Source organism: Schistocerca americana, chromosome 3 (assembly GCF_021461395.2).
Source record: "Schistocerca americana isolate TAMUIC-IGC-003095 chromosome 3, iqSchAmer2.1, whole genome shotgun sequence".
NCBI lineage: Eukaryota > Metazoa > Arthropoda > Insecta > Orthoptera > Acrididae > Schistocerca > Schistocerca americana.
This window is the reverse complement of record NC_060121.1, coordinates 113,694,893-113,719,992: the sequence shown is the minus strand read 5'-3', so window position 1 is coordinate 113,719,992 and position 25,100 is coordinate 113,694,893. Positions and strand designations below refer to the sequence as shown.

Genomic DNA, 25,100 nt, shown 5'->3' with positions numbered 1-25,100 from the left:
GCTAATCATTTGAATATCATAGCATCTTCTTCCCGTCGGTTAAATTTTGCGTCTGTAGCGCGTCATCTTCGTGGTGTAGCAATTTTAATGGCCAGTACTGTTTTTTTTTTTAATTTTTTAGATTTCTACATACATAGGTGACAAAAGCCATGGGATAGCGACTTGCATATATACAAATGGCGGTAGTATCGCGTAGACAAGGCATAAAAAAAGGGGCAGTTCATTAGCGGAGCTGTCATTTGTACTCTCAAGGAAAACTCCACATCGCACCCCTCTCAGATTTACTGGTAAAATGGCCCATTGGATAGCCTGTCAGAAACTGAACGCAGGTCAAGCATGAATAGAGGAATAAAGTGTGCTGAAGGAAAATAGAAACAGCGAACGGTCCATGCTCAAGATGCGCAACATCGAGAGAACTGCAAGAACCACGGTGTCGGGGTTGTGTGGTCCGTGTTCAAATCTCCCTCGTGTCCCACTTTTCTGAACATTCCGTCCGGTCATTGACGTGTCTGCTTTCCTTCTGTGTAGTCTTGGCAATTCTCATACTGTACATTGATTACAGAATACGAGTCATGTGGGAAGAATATATTACCTTCGCAAGCAAATATAATGAATAGTAAGAGCAAGAGAGATCACGCATAAACATCTCACAGAATGAAAACAACAAATAAACGTGTATGAACTATGTTACATCAAGGAATTCAAGAGTCAAAACCTCCCAAACGGAACGCAAGAGACATAACATGTGATACCTGTGTAGAACAAATATGAGGTATGTACGTCTGATCTCCTTTTTCGCTCTTGCAAAACGGACATTACGACACAGACATAAATTTGAACTTAGCGAACAGACATGTCAATGACCGGAGGAATAGTTCATAATTTTGTGAACAAAAATAAAATGTCACGAGAGACATTTGAGGACAAATCTCCCCCTCCGCATTCCGACACCGTAACCACACAACCACGACGCCACAGCTGTTCAAATTTGGTCCATGTTGCGCATCTTGAGCGTGGACCGTTCTATTTTCTACATCTACATCTACATACATACTCCGCAGTCCACCATACGGTGCGTGGAGGATGGGTTCCTCGTACCACAACTAGCATCTTCTCTCCCTGTTCCACTCCCAAACAGAACGAGGGAAAAATGACTGCCTATATGCCTCTGTACGAGCCCTAATCTTTCTTATCTTATCTTTGTGGTCTTTCCGCGAAATGTAAGTTGGCGGCAGTAAAATTGTACTGCAGTCAGCCTCAAATGCTGGTTCTTTAAATTTCCTCAGTAGCGATTCACGAAAAGAACGCCCCCTTTCCTCCATAGACTCCCACCCGAGTTCCTGAAGCATTTCCCTAGCACTCACGTGATGATCAAACCTACCAGTAACAAATCCAGCAGCCCGCCTCTGAATTGCTTCTATGTCCTCCCTCAATCCGACCTGATAGGGATCCCAAACGCTCGAGCAGTATTCAAGAATAGGTCGTATTAGTGTTTTATAAGCGGTCTCCTTCTTTTGTCACAGTTCAGTACACCTTCTTCATGTTCTCATGCCTGATTTGTGTTCAAGTTCGGACGGGCTATCCGCTGATCCATTTTAACACTAAATATGAGGGGGTGGGGTGGGGGGGGGGAGGAGCGATGGGCAGTTTCCTTTGTCATGTCATTCATGCGAAAAGGTTTCCGATGTGATTATGGCCGCACGACGGGCATTAACAGACTCTGAACGCGGAATGGTTGTGGAGCTAGACGTATTGGACATTCCCTTCCGGAAATCGTTAGGCAATTCGTTATTCCTAGGTCCACCGTGTCAAGAGTGTGTCGAGAATGCCAAATTTCAGGTATTATCACTCCCCACGGACAACGGAATGGCCGACGGCCTTCACATAACGACTGGGAGCAGTGGCGTTTGCGTAGGATTGTCAGTGCTAACAGACTAGCAAAACTGCGCAAAATGACAGCAGAAATCAATGTGGGAGGTACGACGAACGTATCCGCTAGGACAGTGCGGCGAAATTTGGCGTTAATGGGCTGTGACAGCAGACGACCGATGCAGGTGCCTTTGCCAACAGCACGGCTCCTCTCCTGGGCTCACCCAAGTTATCAGAATGCACTGTGCAACGTGATGGTGTCGACTCCGCACAAAATTTCTATACTGCTTTTGAATTTCATGAGGAAAACAACAGAACTCGGGATAATTTCAATCTTGTAAGAAAGTTATTTGCCAATTAGTGAAAAAATATGACTGCATTTGGAAATATCTTGCCAAGTGTTCTTGGAGAAAACCGTAATGACAGTTTTTGAGCTCATAATATTTTGTGAGGTAACTGCAATAGTGAGAGAACTATTTTCAGTGCTGGTGAAGTTGGCACCCGACTTTCGAGAAATACACATTTTTTTCCCCAGTATTCTTGGTAGATATGGTGTAGTTGTACAGTTTCCTGTACAAAATTTGAATAGTTCTGCAGAATTCTTCTGCAACTAAACATTGCAGCATAAAGATGCATCTAACTAAATTAAGATTACCATGACGATCTTCTTTATCTATTGTTTAGATGACATTTTCCATCCGGTATCGGCCGTGGCATCTGACACGTTTTGGAAGGCAGGATAAGACGGTGTGAAGAGAATTCGTCTAGCATCTATCACTTTAATCACTTTAAATTCTTCCTAGCCGAGAATACTTTTCATTTCTGGTAGATTGTACATCTTTGTGGCTGTTGTGGTTCATAAATATCAGTTACCCCAGAGCTTGAAAGACATGATGCCGAAACTTCCGCCTTTTCTTTTGACATAATTCCACGATAGTATTCTGTTTAATAAATATTCTGGAGTTGGTGTGTAGTCATGAACGTCTTCCAAACGTGAAAATAAGTTTTCTCAGTCTCCAGTAACTATATTAAGAGAGCACCGCGAATTCTTACCACAGTATCTCCGTAGTACTACAGATTTTAGAACGCTTCCCACTGCCGATTAAATTTACGTTACCACAGTAATTAAAAAGTTTCAAAATCTACCTCTTCCACAATTTTAATTTAAATGGCTTAGTTAAATTAGACAACGAAACAATGTAATCTTGCGCTGGTGGGTGACCAGTTGGGGATCGAACTTTCATGCTACCTGAGGACAAAGTTTTGTTAGTTCAAGTAAGTGTTTAACTGACATTTTTCGGTAGAACTCTTGAGATGTTATGCAGCTCTGCGATCATAACTGTTGTAAGAATTTGTTTTTTATGGACTGAAAGTGGGCCCGTCATTACAGCAATTATCTCATGAACTACTGTGTGCACAAAAAATGTCACGAGGGTTTTCTGTAGAACTTTTGGGGAGCTATTCAGAACTTTGATCACAATTTTTTTCCGTAAATTGGTGAATATTTTCTTACAAGATTAAAATTTTCTCGAGTACTATTGTTTTTTTGGCGAAATTCTGCAAAATTATTTTGTACAGAGAATTCAAGAACTATAGCGTATCTCTCAAGAACTCTGAAGAAAATGCATATTGCTCGAAAGTGGGTGCCAGCATGAGACTGCTCTCGCCTGCCGTCCCGCTGCTCGACCTATACAGGGTGTTACAAAAAGGTACGGCCAAACTTTCAGGAAACATTCCTCACACACAAAGAAATAAAATATGTTATGTGGGCATGTGTCCGGAAACGCTTACTTTCCATGTTAGAGCTCATTTTATTACTTCTCTTCAAATCACATTAATCATGGAATGGAAACACACAGCAACAGAACGTACCAGCGTGACTTCAAATACTTTGTTACAGGAAATGTTCAAAATGTCCTCCGTTAGCGAGGATATATGCATCCACCCTCCGTCGCATGGAATCCCTGATGCGCTGATGCAGCCCTGGAGAATGGCATATTGTATCACAGCCGTCCACAGTACGAGCACGAAGAGTCTCTACATTTCGTACCGGGGTTGCGTAGACAAGAGCTTTCAAATGCCCCCATAAATGAAAGTCGAGAGGGTTGAGGTCAGGAGAGCGTGGAGGCCATGGAATTGGTCCGCCTCTACCAATCCATCGGTCACCGAATTTGTTGTTGAGAAGCGTACGAACACTTCGACTGAAATGTGCAGGATCTCCATCGTGCATGAACCACATATGGTGCCGTACTTGTAAAGGCACATGTTCTAGCAGCAAAGGTAGAGTATCCCGTATGAAATCATGGCGGTGAATCGAGGAACTACAGTACATACTGACGAAACCGAAATGAGCTCTAACATGGAAATTAAGCTTTTCCGGACACATGTCCACATAACATCTTTTCTTTATTTGTGTGTGAGGAATGTCTCCTGAAAGTTTGGCCGTACCTTTTTGTAACACCCTGTAGATCGCGGCGCGTTTATTCTTCCCGTGAAGGTAATGCCCCACTCCCAGCCTGTGTCGGCGTACGCGCTGCGACGTTTCCCTGCTACGACTAACGGCCCGCAGTATGCACGGGGCCCCTATCATCGCATATGCACTCGTACCTGGCCATGTGCAATGTTCACAACCGCAATTACTATTGATATTTTAATGATGTCACTAATTCCGCTGAAGTAATTAAATTTCACAGCAATAGCTTTTACTGTAATTGGCTCGCCGTAAAAATCGATTTTTGTTTTGCTCTCTGTGTTTCTTTAGGAAACAGCAAATATGACTGCAGTGAGCTATTAAGTGTGAAAGGGCTGTGACAGAAATAACTCAGCAAATTAATGTCTCAGTTAGTAAGCCAGTAAGTCAACATATTTTGCATATTTTCAGTCACTGATCTGTTATGGTATAATATACTGGGCTAATTCCTCACTTAGCAGAAAGTATTAATTCTACGAAAGGAAGCCGACTGCACCCTCTGTGGTACAAATGAATATATAGTCCGCAGCGCAGGGCCTTCACTGTTGACAAATTTCGGCTGGTCGACTCCTTTTGCAATCCGTACTCGGGTAGGGCCGCAGCACTCGATACAGCGACGTGGGAAACTACAGAGTCACGCCATGTGGCAAATTCCCTGACATCTAAAGCACAACGGCTTGCCACGTTTAGCGTGAAGATCTTCTATCATAACTCTGCAGGCAGCAAGGTAGTTGACGGTGTACATTTCCGTACTGAACTCCATGTACGGGGCCACCATCAGAAATAGTGGGTTCGCAAAGCCAGTGTTCAGAGATTTAAGTCACTGTGTGGGTCCTAAAACGAGCCTCAACCAAGATGTTCTGGATTATGATCAGATCCATGTTGGAAGGCAGGTCCCACAGAACGAGTTTCAAGGGCTCGGTAGGGACTGTTGCAAAGGTGTAAAATGGAAGGTTGTTCCAGAAACAAAATTCCGCAACCTTACATTGAGTCTCAGTCGTTCGCTAGCGACTCGTTTATAATTTTTTTTTTTTCAACAGGCTTGGATCTGAAGATGTGACCGTCAACACGACCTTCCTCAGTTTGTGGCACAGTTACCCAGAGTAGTGCATCACTAGCGGTAGTAGTTTTAAAGTTTCAGTGGGGATGACTGCTTCTTGCTGTTCTGCTGTAACTTCCTGAATGCTGGTGCGTCCTCTTCAGCCACCGCGTCGAAAGAATTATATACAGGGTGGCGCACGAAATGTGTTACCGATTGTTTCTTTCACAATCTACGACGCACATTAGATATCCCGCTGAGATCTCTATAGAAGTACCAGCAGAGCTTGTTACGAAATGCCGTGCAATTCACGATACTGCCGCTAGGAGACTAGTAAGCAGCAATGGCTGACAATGGAAGAGTGACGACACAGAAACGATCGGCAATTGTGTTACTTTTTCATGAAACGAAAAGCCTTGTTGTGACTCAGAGGCGTTTTCGACAACAGTTCAACACACGATGGGTCCCTTGCAAGAAGACCATTCACAGGTTGTACGATAAATTTGTACAGGAAGGAACAGTATTGGAAGCGAAGCGACCTCAGCCTAAGCCTGTTTGTTCGCCGGAGAATATTGAAGCGGTACGAGTTGCTCTACAGAGAAGTCCGGGGAAATCGTATAGAAAGGCAGCAGTGCAACTTTGAATACCCAGACGCTCCGTTCAACGCATTCTTAAAGGTGACCTCCATATGTACCCATACAAGATGACCTGTGCACAGAAGCTCACTGAAGAACACAAGCAGCAGAGACTACTGTTTGCTCAGTGGGCGGAGGATAGGGAAGAAACTCTCAACAACGTTTGGTTTTCAGACGAGGCGCATTTCCATTTAGACGGTGTGGTTAACAAACAAAATGTACGCTTTTGGGCCACTGAAAACCCACAATTGCTTCGTGAACGACAACATTATGCTCCGAGGATTACAGCGTGGGCAGCAATTTCCAGTCACGGACTTACTGGACCCTTTTTCTTTGAAGAAACTGAACAGTGAGCGTTATTTGAGCATGCTTCGCAATAGCTTCATTACACAGCTTCTTGCTACTGCCTTGCCCTTCAAAACGCAGTGGTTCATGCCAGACGGAGCAAGGCCACATACTGCAAACACTGTGTTGGAGTTTTTACACCAGCATTTCGACATGCGGATCATTTTACTCAGGTTTCCAGGTCGCTTCAATGACGGACAAAATTGGCCCCCCAATAGTCTAGACCTCAATCCATGTGACTTTTTTCTTTAAGGGTACCTAAAGGAAAAAAATTTCCCGAAACGTCCACGTGATTTAATGGAGCTCAGAAGGCTTATTCTTCAAGCTTGCAGTGAAATTACGGAAGACATGTGCCGTAGGGTAATCACTAACTTCAGTGTTCGTTTGAAGGAAGTTAGGAAACGAAATGGTGGACATATTGAGCATGTGCTGAGTTAGAACAAATCTCCATGGACGGCTCTTCATTGCAGTATATGTTCTTTTCAGATTTTATTGACAATAAAGTTTATATTCAAAAACAAAATGGTAACACATTTCGTGCGCCACCCTGTATGTGCACAGTGTAGCGGCACCTCAGCGTGCAGGGGACGTACTGTAATGGTGCGTTTTGGCTTTTGGAAGTCTCGCACATTGTTGGGCGCCTGAGTGCTGGAAGCAGACTGTGGCGATGGTGACGCGTCTCGCTCGCACGCACAATGATGCACTCGCGTCGTTGGCGTCGCTGGCCTGACTGTCGCCGACTCAGCTGGTAAGAACCGGCAGAGAAGCAAGACCCTGCTCGGCGGAATCTAAATCACTATCTGCGGTGGCTGCCGATGACGTGCCCATACCCGTATCCCTCTCGGAGCCCCTCTCCGTAGCTTGGTTCGTCGCAGTGGGTCGTCTGGCTGCAGTTTCCGACGCGCAGATATCCGAAGGTTGCCGACCGGCCAATCCACGAGCGTCCTCGTCCGAGGCCGAGAGCGCGATCACAGTAGAAACATCCGTCGCGCTCGAATGAACTCATGAAGTTGCCGAGCACAGATAACTGCTAAATGAATGATTCCCCATTCTTTTCTGCTCCAATTATATAGGGCGAACCACCTGAAACTTGCACCGCAAATATTCCAGAAGTGGAAAGTTTTATTGACCTACTGGTTTTCGCTGAATGAATTGGTAGTCAGGCGCTCGTATTGTAAGCGAATCAATGGATTGTAATAATACTTAGAAAGCGTATTTTTGGTACCAACATTCACTTTTTTAAAGGAACTATGCCTACTGACATTAATATACTGAAAGTAGGGTAAATGAGAATGTCAGTGGTATTTGTTGCAGGCTTCTAGTCCGAGTTGTTCACGAGATATCGTAAAGTTTACACACCGACACTTGTTTGTGCCATTCAACCTTCGTAGTTCCTAGGTGCGATGTTGTTATGTTTGCTTACGCAGTGCTCCTTGAGTGCGTTGCGGCTTGTTAGTCCGTTAGTGCGCGACCAAGTAGTAGGTCGTGAGTGGGCGATGAGATTTACCGATGCAAAAAAAGCCGATATGCTCAATGGTGCATTGAGAGTGTAGGAAGAATGCAGTTCATTCTTGTACGGAGTATGCGGCAGGTTATCCCAGTACACGTGAAACACCTTCGTAATTTTTTATCAGTTACGTGAAGTCATGGTGTAACAATTAGACAACGTGGAAACAAGTTTCGACAGAAGAGAGGGGAAATCAATGTTCTAGCTGCTGTTGCAATTCATCCGCACGTTAGCTCCAGCGCAGTCGTACTAGGAAGTGGCATGAGCCAGGCAAGTGTCCTACACATTATGCAGCAACATAGGTTCCATCCACGATAATGAGAATCTTGTAAACATCTGTACATGGGTATTAAGAGAAGATACTCCAGATGTATCATGGTAAACCGCCGAAATACGCACTATTGGTCTGTTGACAATCCCCACTGGCTTCGTCAGGTGGAACGTCAGCGTTCACGGAGTGTAAAGGTGTGGTGTGGGATAGTGAGCCATCATTCCATAGGCCCCTTTTTTCATAGATGAAACGCTGAACGCGCTCAAGTATCGCAGCTTCCTAACAAACCATCTTCTACGGATGGTAGAAGACGTTCCTGTGAAGACTAGCAGGAACCTGTGGTACCAACATGATGGTTGTCCAGCCCATAGGACGCGAAGTTGTACGACCGGTCTAAGGCTGGACTGTGCGGCTGGTCCCGGCGGAGGTTCGAGTCCTCCCTCGGGCATGGATGTGTGTATTTGTCCTTAGGATAATTTAGGTTAAGTAGTGTGTAAGCTTAGGAACTGATGACCTTAGCAGTTAAGTCCCATAAGATTTCACACACATTTGAACATTTTTGTTGGGTTGGACGCGGACGACCTGTAACTTGGCCAGCCTGTTCCCCGAATTTGACACCTGTCGACCTTTTTCTATGGGGAACGCTGAAAGACGCTATTTACAAGAACATACCAGCTACCCGCGATGATTATCAATGATGTATTACTGCAACCTGCTCGCACATCTCCGCTGAAACGCTAACATGTGTGCATCATTCGTTCCATACCAGACTGGAAGCGTGCATTGACACTGTTGGTGGTCATTTTGACCACACCTTTGATAGACAGTTGTCTCGTTACTGGACACAATCCACATAACTAAGGTGTGCACTTCTGTTGTTCGTTAGTGTCTGCTACCACAGGTATAGTACAAGTGTTGGTGTGGGAACTTTTAAAACTAAGATACCTCGTAAACGACCCGCACTAGAATCGTGAAACAAATACCGCTGACATTGTAATTTACCCTATTTTTAGTTTGTTTAGTGTCAATAGACCTCCTCCTATTCAAAAAGTGTATGTTTGCACAAAAATACGCTTTCTAAGGATTATTACAATCTATTGATTGGCTAAAAATATGAATCGTGACTACCAATCCATTCCGTGAAAACCTCACATCAGTAGCACTTTCCATTTCCACAATATTTGCGGTGCGAGTTTTAGATGATTCACCCAATATACCTTTCAATATCGGGTCACCACCAGCTGCCATTCAATCTCGGGATGGGCAGTGGTCATAATGTCGTCAGTGTCTTAACGTCATGTCATGGAGGTTTTTCAGTACTACTATAATGTCCTTGCGGATTCCGCTTCTGTCCCATATTAGGTTCCTGAGTACTCTTTCAAAGGCTTTGCCATAGTATGTAAGCCGGCCAGTGTGGCCGTGCGGTTCTAGGCGCTTCAGTCTGGAACCGCGTGACCGCTACGGTCGCCGGTTCGAATCCTGCCTCGGGCATGGATGTGTGTGATGTCTTTAGGTTGGTTAGGTTTAAGTAGTTCTAAGTTCTAGGGGACTGATAACCTCAGATGTTAAGTCCCATAGTGCTCAGAGCCATTTGAACCATAGTATGTAAATACAATGTAGGTGACGCGGTTTCACTCTCTTCTTTCGTCAATTCGCTATTTTGTGGCGAAAACATTACCAACTACTCTTGCGAAATCTACATTTCAGTTGCTGGCCGTAGTGGCCGAGCGGTTCTAGGTGCTTTAGTCTGGAACCGCGCGACCGCTACAGTCGCAGGTTCGAATCCTGCCTCGGGCATGGATGTTTGTGATGTTCTTAGGTTATTTAGGTTTAAGTAGTTCTAAGTTCTAGGGGACTGATGACCTCAGGTGTTAAGTCCCATAGTGTTCAAAGCCATTTGAACCATTTGCATTTCTGTTATTTTTCGCCTAATCTAAAAAAAACTTTTTTGGCCTGGCGTCGTCGACAAGGGATGTTATAAAATGTAATTGCGTCTGTTAGTAATTACGTAACAGACTCGTAATGCTTTCCCATATAAATAGAACTTACCTCTAATCGCTTTTTGCAATGCAATGGAAAGCATGGTGTATCAGCACCAAGTAAGAACAATTTGGTACAATTTCTTGTCTTCGAGAATACACGTGAGGAAGGTGACGAAAACGCAGACAACGGCGATATAGATGCTCAAAGAGAGTATCCTAGACCGTAGAAATATCGCAACAAGGCGACACAAGTAATCACGAATATAAACGGAAAGGCTGGTGCCACTGTCAGAGACGGTGCACTATGCACCTCTCTGTGACTATTATCTGATTTTTGTTAGGAAGTGTTCAGTAGGAAGACTGCTAATGCTATTTTAAGAAAAGTAAAAGTAAAAGTAATACCGAAAATGACAAGGAAGGAGACGAATCACCGCATGCCAAAACGGCCGCACTCAGACTTAATGAAATCGTAACTGTACGTCATACAGAAATGACTCCTTTTTTGCACCATGGCTGGTAACCTTTAAACACTGCTGGCCCCTTCCAGCGCTAGGAAAAGTTGCTAAGACTCCTAATATTTGATTAAGGTTGAAGGCTGCCGTCGTGCTTCTTTCCTACAAGTGCGAAATTGCAGTACAAACCAATCATTCTTAAATATTGCAGAAAATCACTCATATCGTTCTAAAACTGAGATATTTCGTGGCTAAGCCTAGGCGTGTAGATCCGTAAATAGACAAAATCTATTACAAAACGTCACAAATAATGAGCGATTATTAGATTGTGAGGGGTGCGACTATCGATGGTGGTATGACGTAATCAGTCGTACCACGGGCGCCCTTGCGATAGTTTGTAGGGGGGGGGGGGGCTATTTTTAATACACTGATAAAAAAATTAATGTAGAATTATGAAATTTCGGGAATACATTTGTCTAGGTAACATATTTAAGTGATTGACATTGCAAGATCGAGGGTTAATGTAAGTGCAAGATAAGCTATTGGAAGTCCGAAATGCTGGTACATTAATGATTGATGTAACTGTCATAATGTTGAATGCAAGCATGCAAACGTGCATTCATTGTGTTGTTCAGGTGCCAAATGTCAGTTTGTGGGATGGAGTATCATCCCTGTTGCAATTGGTCTGTCAATGTAGGGACGGTTAATGCTGTTTGCGGATGACGCTGGAGTTGTCGTCCAGTGATGTGACGTATGTCCTCGATTGGGGGCAGATCTGGTCATCGCGCAGGCTAAGGCAACATGTCGACACTGTGTAGAACCTGTTGAGTTACATCAGCTGTATGTGGGCGAGAGTTATCGTGTTGGAAAACACCTCCTTGAACGCTGTTCATGGATGGCGGCAGCACAACAGGTCGAATCACGAGACTGACGTACAAATCTGCAGCCAAGGCGCGTGGGATAATCACGAGATTGCTCTAGCTGTCACACGAAATCGCATCCCAAACTCTAGATCTAGATCTGTGGTTCCCAACATGTGGGTAAGATATAAGTATTTGTAAATGATCATAACTATTATCACTTTTCATAAGACTGTAATATCGAGTACACAAGTTTCAAACACTAACTTTAACACGTGACACAATGTGGTGGATGTTGTAGCGTGTGAAACGAATGTATGAATAACGTCTTTCTCATATAGTCCACACGCACACACACACACACACACACACACACTTTGTACCACGCATCGTTGAGAGTAAAACTGAGACATATACATCATATATGCTTAAATAACTCATCAAAATGCCATCTTCGAGTGTAGATACGGTATTTCTCGCAGTGGTTCAGAAATTGCTTCATTACTCATTTTGCAACAGATAAACGAAATAATTGACAGCACAACACAACAGTAGCTATGGTACTGCTGTTAAATTGCTGTGAGGCCTACACACCATTATTATTATTACTATTATTGTTATTACTGGTGGCAGTGCACAGACATACAGAATTGCCAGCCTGAAGTCTTCCGCTGTCACTTTAGAAGCAAGGAGTCCAGCAGCCAAGTGATTTAGAAATAGTGCTTTATGCTAGGCAAGGGCGATCGTTGTTCAGGTTTCGCGTGGAAGCGTTTTATGCAGTCGGGTCGCACCAGAAATATATAAACGGTTTGTAGATGTTGATAATACATGGGTAGGGCAGCGTCTCCCAGGGATTTTTTTTTCTTTTTGCTCACTGGAACAACTCGGCACCAGAGATTTAACACAGTACACGTGTATCAAATCGCAATGTCAAGAAAAGTTCACCCTGCAGCTGCAACTGTTCGAAGAGTGTGGCTGGTAGCAATTGAAAACATGATGGCATAGTCGCAAAGACTACCCACTAGCGCCGACATGTATCGAACAGAAGTCGGGAGCAAAATGTCACTGCTACAGTGTCTGGTAGTAGCCCCTGCTGTTTATACTATCTGGTGATTTTGTTGTTGTGATCATAAGAAATTGTTCTAAAAATGGAATTTCAGAACAGTTTTTTGTAAAAAATGATTTATCATTGCAAGTTTTATCACGAGTTTCCAAAACTCGAAACTTGTGATTTTTTTATGGCTGGAAGGATGGGAGAGGGGAGCGGGGGGGGATGGTATGCTTGAAGAGATGCGTTCCGGCACCTAAAATTATGGAAATTAGGGATTGGTGCCTTCGATTAACAAAATTTACAGATAAAGAAGAAGACAGAGGTGACTTGCTACCTGAAGAAACAGAGGACGATACCAAATTATTGGCTGCCGATTACCTTGGTCTGAAGGAGGATGAGGACTGGGAAGTTGTCTTACAAACTGCTGCTCGGCGGCCCCTGAAGACGACAGAGCTTCTCCAAAAAGAGGCAGCTTTGTACTTCTATCCGAGCTCCAAGCCAGGTAACAGTCATTTATCTAGTTTTTTCCTTTGTTTCTAATATTTCATTTGCCTTCTAAACAGAACTTCTTTATCCTCTCGCCATGAATTTATCGTCTTTCTACAGTGTGTTAACTGTAAGTCCCGAATCAGTAGAAGTCGATAGGTTTCAGCGAGCAATCCTGTTTTTGGTTGCATATTACCCCGTTGACAGTGCTCCGTGAGATAGCCATTATTGTCTGCTGTGGAACTGTTTTGTGCTTCAATTTATTTCGTGCTCTTCCCTCTCAGTAAGATACCTGTACGTAATGTTTGCAATGGTATCGCTTTTATGCACTGAAGAGAAATGGGAAAAGAAAGAATAACAAGAATAATCTGCCGTTACATTTTTCTCGGTGGCATTGATATTGTTGGTTGTCTGGTTGATTATGATGTCTCAACTGCATAGTATGTTTCTGGGAGGACAACTTTTTTGGTAGCAACCAACTTTGGATTTGGTGGAAAGAAATTTCTCGCTAAAGATATCACAGATGATTCCTTACGATTCAAGCAGTTTTTATGCTCGGTGTTTACAGACGACTATGCCATTGCTAGTGTTTTCGACATATTCACTTAAGTAATTAAAAGTATTTAACCTGCATGATGCTGCCGTATCTCGCCATGAGGCATCCCGGGTCTGCGTTCTTGTTGTCCATAGTAACAGATTTGAAGGACAATTTTGACAGCGATTTCTGAAAGTTTCCATAGGATTCTGTACAGTTGTTAATATTTTCAAGAATATTATTTTAATTTTGGAGCTCTTTTCACAGAACATGTTGCACATTAATCAGACCGCCTGTAATCAAACTTAGCAATTCTTTATGGACTTTTTTAATGTCAATTTTCGCGATCTCAACAGTGTTAGCAGGCTCCATCCGAAAAAAATTGCGACAATAATACAGGGCTACGCCAGGCAAGTCTACATTTACACTTTTGAAAATAATGTAGTCTGACTCCAAGAGAAATTTTGATTAATTAACGAGAAAGAAATGAACATATTCAACCTAATATTTATCTATACCCATGGAAGAGCCACCAACCCAGACCATTAGCGAAAATAAGGAAGATGTGTATGAAGAAGAAATTGGCTACACATTTCACATTCTCGAAATTTGAGCAAAAATTAATTATCTTGACAATTAAAAGGCAAGACAAGATCTTAAAATCACTTCCAAGTCATTGATTCCTGGTATAATGAGGCAAACGTACATTCCTTTGCAGTATGCCTTTTGGATCCATATTTTCAAATTAAACATCTTTCAAATGACTGGTATCAGAATTGTAACGATAAACAAGCTGTCTGAAACATGAAAATGTGTTCAGGGATGGCCAGTCAGACAAATAAGTTCTCTAATTCCAAAGAGACTGTAAATACAACGCATAAAGAAAAAAAGGAAAAATAAGAAAAAAGACCTTGAAGCATCGAAAAGGGGGAGGAAACAAATGAAACTTCATAGATTGAGAAGGTATGTGATTTTATATCAGGGATTACAGTATCGAGTCAAATTTATAAAGAACAGGGCAATATGAGACCACTTCTCAGGATGAACTGGATGAGTGCACTGATTCAGTTGGGAAGGGTGGCGTAAAGCCATTGTATCATCTCCCAATGCCAACTGACCCGCATCTGTTGTAACTGGGCCTTGGTCTCAGGTATACATAATAATAATAATAATAATAATAATAATAACAATAATTTTATTGTCATTCGGCCATTACAGCAATAGACAACATCATATACATACTAAAATACAATTAATAATTTGAAAGAAACAACAGGTTTGTTGTTAACATTATAGTATTACATTACAGTTGATAAATTCTCTTGTCATAAAATGGGTGGAGGACTAGCCAGTCATGAATTGTTTGTTTGAATAATTGTTCAGGTAATTCTTGAACAGATTGAGGAAGATTATTAAATAATTTGTACCCCATGATTAGCTCAGGCACTGGGACTGAGTTCACATCTGATGCCTGAGCTAGTCCTGTATATATTCTATTGGGGACATAACAGGGGACTGTACTGGCCACAGGAATGAGTGTATGCATAAGTTTTTCTGGCGGAGGACAGGGGATAGACTCTAAAATTCTAGTTTTTAGTGTAAATGAGTTAGTCAGTTTGAAGAAAGAACTAATTTTTCTAGGTGACACATAAAAACTTACTATACTGTAGAGAATTGATGGTTATCCTGTCAATATATGACTGTAACCTCTGTACTCCATATTCCAGAGGGGAGGTAGGGGGGTGGAGACAGTCAAATGCCCCCTCAACCTCCCAGCCCCGCCCCCTTGTTGGTGATAAAGTAATGCGAGTATCTCAACAGCATACAGACAGTTCACAGAGACACAAGCCATTTGTGGGATGAGCATTGTCTTCTTAAAATGGCACTATAATACTGTCGCATGAAACATAACAAAATAGGACATAGGATTTCTGTGACCTGCTGACAGAGTTCCTTCAATCACTGTTAGCTGTGACTTGAAGTTACACCTGATGGCTGTTCACACCATAATGCCAGGAGTAGTACCACCATATTTGCTGATGTTGGTCAGCTGGAATAATGCAGAACTTTGATTTGTCACCAAACACAGCGTAGTACCAGTCATCAGCAGTCCATGGTTCCTGGCCACAGCACCATTCCAAATACAGCTGTTAGTGTTGTGATGTTAATGGCAGTCTATCCATGTGACGCTACTAGTGTGGCTGCAGCTAGTCTCCAACCAGTTGTGTGGGAGATCACACAATGTTTCAGGGAGTCCATTACTTGATCTTGGATGGCAGGTGTAGATATGAAGTGATTAAAAGGTGCTTAGTGTGCATTACGGCAATCATCTTTTGTGTTGATCAGATGTGATCAATTGGAACCTTGGCGACAAGTATGCCTACCATCACGTTCCCATGCACTCCAACATTGGCCCACTGTCACAATCAAATGCCCCACAAATTTGGATATTGCATGATTTGACCAGTCGACAAAATGGAGATCCACAATGAGTCCCCTTTCAAACTCTGTTAGATGTTGATAAATCTCTCTCACATGAGTACACGGCATTTCCATGATCTTCAAATTGATCATGCAATATCTGACACTGTCCAAGGCCCCTTATACACTGAGGTGACAAAAGTCATGGGATTGCAACATGCCCATATACAGATGGTGGTAGTATTGCGTACAGAAGGTATAAAAAGGCAGCACATTGACGGAGCTGTCATTTGTACTTATTTGTCAGGTGATTCATGCGAAAAGGTTTTTGATATGATTGTGGCCACACAGCAAGAATTAACAGACTTTCAACATGGAATTGTAATTGGAGCTAGATGCATGGGGCATTACATTTTGCATATCATTAGGGAATTCAATATTCTGAGATGCACAGTGTCAAGAATGTGCCGAGAATATCAAATGTCAGGCAGTACCTGTCATCATGGACAATGCAGTGGCCAGTGGACTTCGGTTAATGACTGAGAGCAGCAGCATTTAGGTAGAGTTGTCAGTGCCAGTAGACCAGTATCAGTGCAACGGATAATCACAGAAATCAATGTGAGATGCATGACAAACTTATCTGTTATGGCAGTGTTGTGGAATTTGGCATTAATGTGCTACAGCAGCAGATGACCGATGTGAGTGCGTCTGCTAACAGCATGACATCGCTTGCAGTGCCTCTCCTGAGCTTGTTGACCATATTGGTTGGACCCAAGACAACTGGAAAACCGTGGTCTCATCAGATGACTCCCTATTTCAGTTGGTAAGACCTGATGTTAGGGTTTGAGTATGGTGGAGACCACATGAAGCCATGGACCAAAGTTGTCAACAAGGCACTGTGCAAGCCGGTGGTGGCTCCGTAACGGTATGGGCTGTGTTTACATGAAGTGGACTGGGTCCTCTGGTCCAACTGAACTGATCATTCACTGGAAATGGTTGTGTTTGGATACTTGGAGACCATTTGCAGGCATTCCTGGACTTAACATTCCAAAACAACGATGGAATTTTTGTTGATGATAATACTCCATGTCACTGGGCTGCAGAACATTCTGGATCATTTGAGTGAATGATTTTGCTACCCAGATTGCCCACCATGAATCCCATTGAACATTTACGGGACATAATCAAGATGTCAGGTCATGCACAAAATCCTTCATTGACAACACTTTCACAATTATGGATGGCTGTAGAGGCAGCATGGCTCAATATTTATGCAGGGGACTTCCAACAACTTGTTGAGTCCATGCCACAATGAGTTCCTGCACTAAACCAGCCAAAAAGAGGTCCACTACTGTGTTAGGAGGTATCCCATGACTTTTGTCACCTTGGTGTATACAATACTAGGCCTGGTAACAACACTAAATGAGAAAAGATCTAATGCACTCTGGTAGCCATTGTGCCCGTGACATAGAATTGTACCTTTAATCATTTGCAAACATACCGATGGTGCGTACGTAGTTACATTGACAACCAACCATCTTCCAGGTGCTTTACTTTTTTTGCCAGGCAGTGGATATTTATGCATAATATTGCACATTTATCAGGGAAACAAGTATTAACTAAGCTATTTCACTTCTGTGCAGCAAGACTAGTCAGCTACCTGTTTGACTTTCTCATTCCCTCCAGAAACAAATGACAAACAGGCAACGGAGAAAATTTGTTTCACACTATATGTTTACCACTTTTTTTTGATAGCAAAAAACTGTTGTCTTCCGCATTACTGCTAAAGGCTCAATCCATGTCAATTCAGGCAGGCTAGGAAAAAAACTTACCTTCACAGCCTCGGATGTTATTGAATTTGGCATATGCTAAAATGAAGGACTAAGTAAAGACCATGAATTTTTTTTGTTTTCTCCAAAAAAATTTCTGCTTTGAGATCCAGCCCTGCAAAGATGAAACTGTGCATACCATTTTGAAGATGCAAATTTTGGAAAACATTTTAAAATGCTATGTCTCTGGAACAGTTCTAGATATTTTGTTGGTTTTTTTTTATTTGAAAGATAATTGTTCTATGATTACAAAAAAATCTTCCCTTTGGACTTATCTGTTTAAGTTCTTTTACTATACCATTCTGAACTTTCTCTGTAATTTACGGATTTTTTTTTTTTTTCAGAAATCCCAATCCATAAAATTTTGAATTTTTTTCTGTTGATTAGTACCACATGGTTCTAAATTCCCTGAAAAGGAAAGCTTCCACGTTTAGATTGAACAGGTTTTATATACAATTGAAATTTTTGCCATACATAAAACCTGTTTTATTACTACATAATCACATAATAGGCCCATAAAAATCAAAACCAAGGCTTATTTAACATAATTTTAGTTTTGAAAGATGAGTAAGAGACTCATTTTTCAAGCATTTTAAATGGTTCCAAAATGTATGTGAAAGGTGCAAAGACTTAAACCTTTCAATTTATACAACTTCTGTGCACTCTGTTTTGTACTGAAATTAGCCAGTCAATGAACTAAAAATGTGTTCCACTGCTTCAGTATCTTCCTTTGATATAGAATGATGTCTTCCTGTTGAACCAATAGGAACTGAGGCACTTACAATCTTCAAAACATTGTGAAGAGGAAGTGAACATTGATGGTGTTGTTGCCGTTCTTCAGCTGGAAAACTATATCCAACAGCTGGTCCACGTGGTAGCATAAAGTTCACTGCAGTTTTGTTTAACTCATAAGTGGTGTCTATAATCTGTACAATCCACCAGTCACAGTCATAAACACATGTAACAAACATCCCCCTTCTCAGGTTTTGAATCTGAATATTGTCCTGCTGTTTCTGAGGTGTTGTCTGAACAAACGGAATTTCTTCTTTCTTGCTCTTTAAAGCCTGTGCAGTATGAGTTTGCCCATCACTTTGAGTCCAAAAATGTGTCTTCTGAATTCCTTTCACACGAGCAGTTTGTTTGGACCATTCTTCTTTCTTTCTCCTCACGGAATTCTTCGATTTCCTCTTTGGACAAAAGAATCATGGCTGTGGATGTGTAAGGTTTCACAACTCTCGTAAAATCCTCAGCATTCTGAATTACAGCTGTATTTGGCCTGGAAAGATTATGTTTTGTAGCATGGTGCTTCAGCAGGTCTCCTACACCATCACAGGGCCCCTTCCCATGACCAGTAGCATTGTACACCCAGTCAGTTGGCACAAGCGACTTACTCAATTCAAACAGCTGGTAATGATTTTTAAAATGATTAAGAGCACCATCAGAAATAATGATGATCTTCTCTGCCCATGTTTGCCCATGAATTTAGCACAATTGCTAGCAAAGCATGTGCTGAGTCATGTCCTGCATCATCACTTATAACTGCAACACTTGTGGTCTTGTTTTGAAAATATGTCACTCCTGTAAACATTGAAACCTAGTCATTACTCGAATGATACACTTTTATTTCTTGTGGGAGAATTACAGATCAGTTCTCAGCAAAATCACAGTGAAGCACTAAACATAATTCTTCAGCCTGCAAACACCCTTTCACTTCTGCAATGTGTTGTTTTGTTGCAATTTTTTCAGATGCTGGTGTGTTACTGCTTTCACTGACCATTTACCAAATTCATCAATGAAACTGTCAAAGGCAACAATTTCCTTAATTAGTTTATTTTCCTCCCATGTCACATATGTAATTTCTGCAGTTATCTGCTACATCTTCCAGGCCAAATGTCTGTAAAGGCAGTCCTCCCTTTCCAGGACAGTCACCATATTCTTGAAACAAACAAGTCTCTCGCTTTACGTCACAGACTACTAATGCCTTCGTACGCCCAACCAAAGTATCGTATGTCATGTGCTCCAGTAAGTTCTTTAAAGTTACCACACAAAGTACAAAATTTGCGCAGTACACACATAAACAGACAGATGAGTGTGGAACAACCCACTTAGGTTGTACTGCATAAAATTTTGATCTTCCAGTATGTGAAGTTGTATAGTTGCTCTTATAAATTGCAAAAAGTGTCTTGTGTCTTTTTTGTTGGAACTCTGGTGAGAACAGTCCCATTTATCTTCCCAATAAAACGACTGCACTATTTGAACTTGAGTTGCTTCAACATGATGACCATAATAGCGATCTGGTCTTCCAAAGACTCCTTTTACAGACCTCAAATTTCTTGATTTGTCTACCAGGTACTTTGATAGTGATGGAATGTGGTTCAAAGTCATGTTCTTTGAAAATGTCTCTGGAATAATAGTTAAAACTTGCACCTTATCAGTGTAGGATGCACAATATTCAACAGCTGAATTGATATTTGTGAAAAATTCCTGGCAAGAGGTGCAAGAGTGCTTTGGTTCATTTTCTTGTGAAGATGGAATTTCTACTTTGAAGACTGTGGTCGGTTTTGCTGTAGTGTATTCATCCATAGCTTTAGTAATTTCTCTGCACTTTCTTGGTGCATAGAGCTTATGAATCAACTTCACTGACCACACTTACTTAACAGGACTAATACCTACCGCTGTAGTTGACTGATTCAGGGTATTTAATTCTTCCTCTATTGATGCAAAATCTGCATCATCTGCACCATGGGAGGCTTCACCTTGTCCAGATACTATCATTTTTGTTATTCTGTCAAAACATATAGAACACAAAAAGTCATCACTGGGAACATCTTCACTTTGAAACAGTCTTCAAAGGAGGACACTTATCCCCAACCTGAACAAAGTGTTTTTTTTTTTTTTTTTTAATCACTCTTTTATGGATATGCAAATAGTCAGCACACGTCACTCTTAGAAGACATTTCAAGCAGCCCTTTTCACAAACACACTACAACTATGTCAACTGGGAAATTCCTCACGAAAACACAGAACTCACTGGATGGTCTCAGATTTCTTAGAAGCCTCTTCAGTAAACAAATTAGCACTGAACAACTGCAATACAGAAACCTACAATGAACTACCATGACAAAGAAACTGACAAGATACTTCAACAAAGTGTAAGAAATATCTGCAGCAATGAAAGTGAAAAGAAATAACAGCAGCAAAGAAAGTAATAGGAAATAAGTGTAATGAAGAAAGTGAAAAGAAATAGCTGCACCAAAGACAATAGAAATAAATATTGTAACAAAGAAATTAGTAAGAAACAACTTCAGTGATGACATCCATTACCCTTGAAAGTTAAAAAGAAATGATTTTTTAAAGTAAAACCTGTCCAACTTAAAAGTGAAAGCTCTCCTTTCCAGAAAAAATCTAACTTTTCTGGATTGGCATTTTTGAAAAAAAAAAATTCTGCAAATTATAAAAAAAAATTCAAAAGTCAACAGTAAAAGAACTTTGACAGGTATGTCCAAATGCAGGATACCATTGTAATCATAAATCAATTATCTTTCAAATAAAAAAAATCTAACAAAACTGTTACAGATATACAGCATTTTAAAACTTTTTCCAAAATTTTCTTCTTCAGAATGGTGTTCACAGTGTCATCTTTGGAGGCCTATCTCTCGACAGGAATTTTTTTGGAGAAAATAAAAAAAATATGTGTTTCTTACTTACTTCTGAATTTTAACATATGCTAAATTCAATAACATCCAAGACTATGAATGTAACCACCCCTCCCCCCCCCCCCCCCCCCTCCACCACCCCCCACCTGAAGTGATACGGATTATGCCTAAACTATTTAGATTAGATTCGTAACAGGACACATTTCTAAGCAAACTTCATCTTGCGGTATGTCTCACTTTGACATATTATGACCACAGTTTACTAATATGTAAATGACATATAACAGTGCTCTGCAAATTCAAATATAATTCTATATGCTGATGATACATGTATTGTGTGCAAGCATATAAAGATTATGACCAATTACAAATGTTGTGCAACTGGATTACAAATTAAATAATTCACTATTTCAATGAAAGTAATATCAGTGTCAGCACCAAGAAAAAAGTGGTAATGTGTTTTAACCCCACAAGGCAGACAGATTTTGAGATTCAGTTCTACATCAGAACTGATATTGCCATCAAAGAAAATTATGTGAGATTCCTGAGAATAATCATGCAAGATTCGCTTCTGTGGAATATGTGTGTTCAGTCTCTGGCAGGCCAACTGACTAAAAATATATTTGCAATAAACATGCTTAGTAAATACTGCAATGATACCCATGTACTATGAACTACTTAACATGTGTTGATATCATTTAGTGTAAACTATGGAAGAGAAGTAAGGGATGCCTCAACACAAGCAAACCTTAACAAGCTTTTAAAGTTACACAAGAGGGCTGTAAGAATAATTTGCAGTGCAAAGCCAAGAGACTCATGCCATATGCTGGGGTATTAACTGTTATATAGGTATATTTTTTAATAATTCGTGTTGGCCCGGATACTTAAATAAAATGTATACTCTGACCTGCACAAACCGACAAAAAAGATTGGTTTCATCTCATAAGCCATGGAACTGCAATTTATCAAAGAAACTCACTGTATGTAGTAGTAAGGCTTGCCAACACATCACCAAGGTCAGTCACATCACTCCCCACTGCAAAATTTAAAGTCTAACTGTAAAGGATATTGAACCCCAACCCATGCAACTCACTAGATGACTGTTTGCACAGAATAAACACCATTTCATGTAGCATCATTTAATATAAACACTTAATCATCCATTTTTTTGTTTTCAGTCATTTCTTGAATAACTATGTGTTGTTGTTGTCTTCAGTCCAAAGACCGATTTGATGCAGCTCTCCATGATACTCTGTCCTGTGCAAGCTTCTTCATCTCCCAGTACCTAATGCAACCTACACCCTTCTGAATCTGCTTAGTGTATTCATCCCTTGGTCTCCCTCTACGATTTTTGCTCTCCATGCTTCCCTCCAATACTATTTTGGTGATCCCTTGACCCCTCAGAATGTTCCCTACCAAATGATCCCTTTTTCTGTTCAAGTTGTGGCAAAAATTCTGCTTCTCCCCAATTCTATTCGGTACCTCCTCATTAGTTACATGATCTACCCATATAATCTTCAGCATTCTGCTGTAGCGCCACATTTCAAAGGCTTCAATTCTCTTCCAGTCAAAACAGTTTATTGTCCATGTTTCACTTCCATACGTGGCTACACTCCATACAAATACTTTCATAAATACTTCCTGACACTTACATCTATTCTCAATGTTAACAAACTTCTATTCTTCAGAAACACTTTCCTTGCCATCACCATTCTACATTTTATATCCACTCTACTTCAACCATCATCAGTTATTTTGCTGCCTAAATAGCAAAACTCATCTACTACTTTAAATGTCTCATTTCCTAATCTAATTCCCTCAGCATCGACTACATTCCGTTATCTTCATTTTGCTTTTGTCGATGCTCATCTTGTATCCTCCTTTCAAGAAACTGTCGATTCTGTTCAACTGAGTCTCTTCCAAGTGCTTTGCTGTCTCTTCTCCCTGGATTTTAATTCCTACTCCAAATTTTTCTTTTGTTTCCCATACTGCTTGCTCAATGTACAGACTGAATAACATCAAGGACAGGCTACAGCTCTGTCTCACTTCCTTCTCAACCACTACTCCCCTTTTGTGCCCATCAGTTCTTACAACTGCCATCTGGTTTCCGTATGAATTGTAAATAGCCTTTCACTCCCTGTATTTTACCCCTGCCACCTTCAGAATTTGAAAGAGAGTACTCCAGTCAACATTGTCAAAAGCTTTCTCTAAGTTTACAAATGCTATAAACATAGGTTTGCCTTTCATTAAGACTCAGTATTGCCTCGCTTGTTCATACATTTCTATGGAATCCAAAATGATCTTCCTCAAGGTCAGCTTGTACCAGTTTTTCCATTTGTCTATAAAGAGCTCGTGTTAGTATTTTGCAGCCATGACTTATTAAACTGATAGTTCGGTAATTTTCACACCTGTCAGCACCTGCTTTCTTTGGGATTGGAATTATTATATTCTTCTTGAAGTCTGAGGGTATTTCGCATGTCTTATACATCTTGCTCACCAAATAGAAGAGTTTTGTCATGGGTCGTTTTCCCAAGGCTTTTGGTAGTGCTTAGTAATGGGGCCTTGATTCGACTTAGGTCTTTCAGTGCTCTGTGAAATTCTTCACACAGTGTCATATCTCCCATCTCATCTTCATCTACATGCTCTTCTATTTCTATAATATTGCCCTCAATTACATCATCCTTGTATAGACCATCTATGTACTCCTTCTCTTTGCTTAGTACTGGTTTTCCATCTGAGCTCTTGATATTCATATAGGTGGTTCTCTTTTCTCCAAAGGTCTCTTTAGTTTTCCTGTAGGTGGCATCTATCTTACCCCTAGTCATATATGCTTCTACATTCTTACACATGTCCTCTAGCCATTCTTACTTACAAAACCATTTTGTATTTTTTGCCTACCTCATTTTTGAGGTATTTGTAATCCTTTTTGCCTGCTTCATTTACTGCGTAACTTTGTAATCTGAAATAAATCTTAGTTGCTACGGTGAGATGCTTTCTACCTTCAAATGGAGCCTTACATATAAGTAAACTAGCTTACCCACTGCTTTGCTTGCATACACTGTGTGACCTGCAGAGATTTTTTTATGTTTTTATTTAATTGAGATTTTTTCCAAATGTGCTTCTGGCCAGAAAGTGATACTTACAGGTGGAGTCCAGAGTTTTTGTCAATCATGCCTTTTGCATTCTTTGTATTCCATAACAATTTTCATCCCCTAACAAATATTTTTTATATTTAACCAAGTAGTGAAATACTAATTTTGATAAATTTAGCTTTAAAATTTTTTTAACATAATGAAATATTTTCTTAAAAATTTTCATCCTCTATTGCACTCCCTTAGTAGTTCAATTTCCAGAAACACCAGTTGTCATAGATGTAGCCTTAAAAAGCCTTACATAGTTTTTTAGTAATTATTTATGTTGAAAAAAACTTCCACCCACTATTTCACCCTCTTAGTGGCTGAATTTACAAAACTGCTGAAAATGTATTTTTTAATTTTGTGACTGAGAACCCAAGTACCAGTATTCATAGTTCCAGCTTCAAAATTCCCTGAGAGAGACATACTTTCAGAAAGCCTCTCATCCACTATTTCAGCCTCTTAGGAACGGCATTTTGGACAATCCCTTCTCAAATGATGCATGCAGTATAAGATCCACACCCTCCCTAAACTTCAAGTTTCTGTTCTTAGTGGTTT

At 40.9% G+C, this 25,100-nt stretch overlaps 1 protein-coding gene across 1 annotated transcript in view; it reads left to right on the top strand.

The window, feature by feature from the left end:
• Window positions 1-25,100, top strand: part of LOC124605904 (coiled-coil and C2 domain-containing protein 2A) — a 348,984-nt gene that overhangs the window by 1,615 nt on the left and 322,269 nt on the right. Inside the window, exon 2 of the mRNA XM_047137851.1 lies at window positions 12,786-12,983. Coding sequence (XP_046993807.1) covers window positions 12,786-12,983 — 198 coding nt within the window. The remainder of the gene's footprint in view (window positions 1-12,785; window positions 12,984-25,100) is intronic.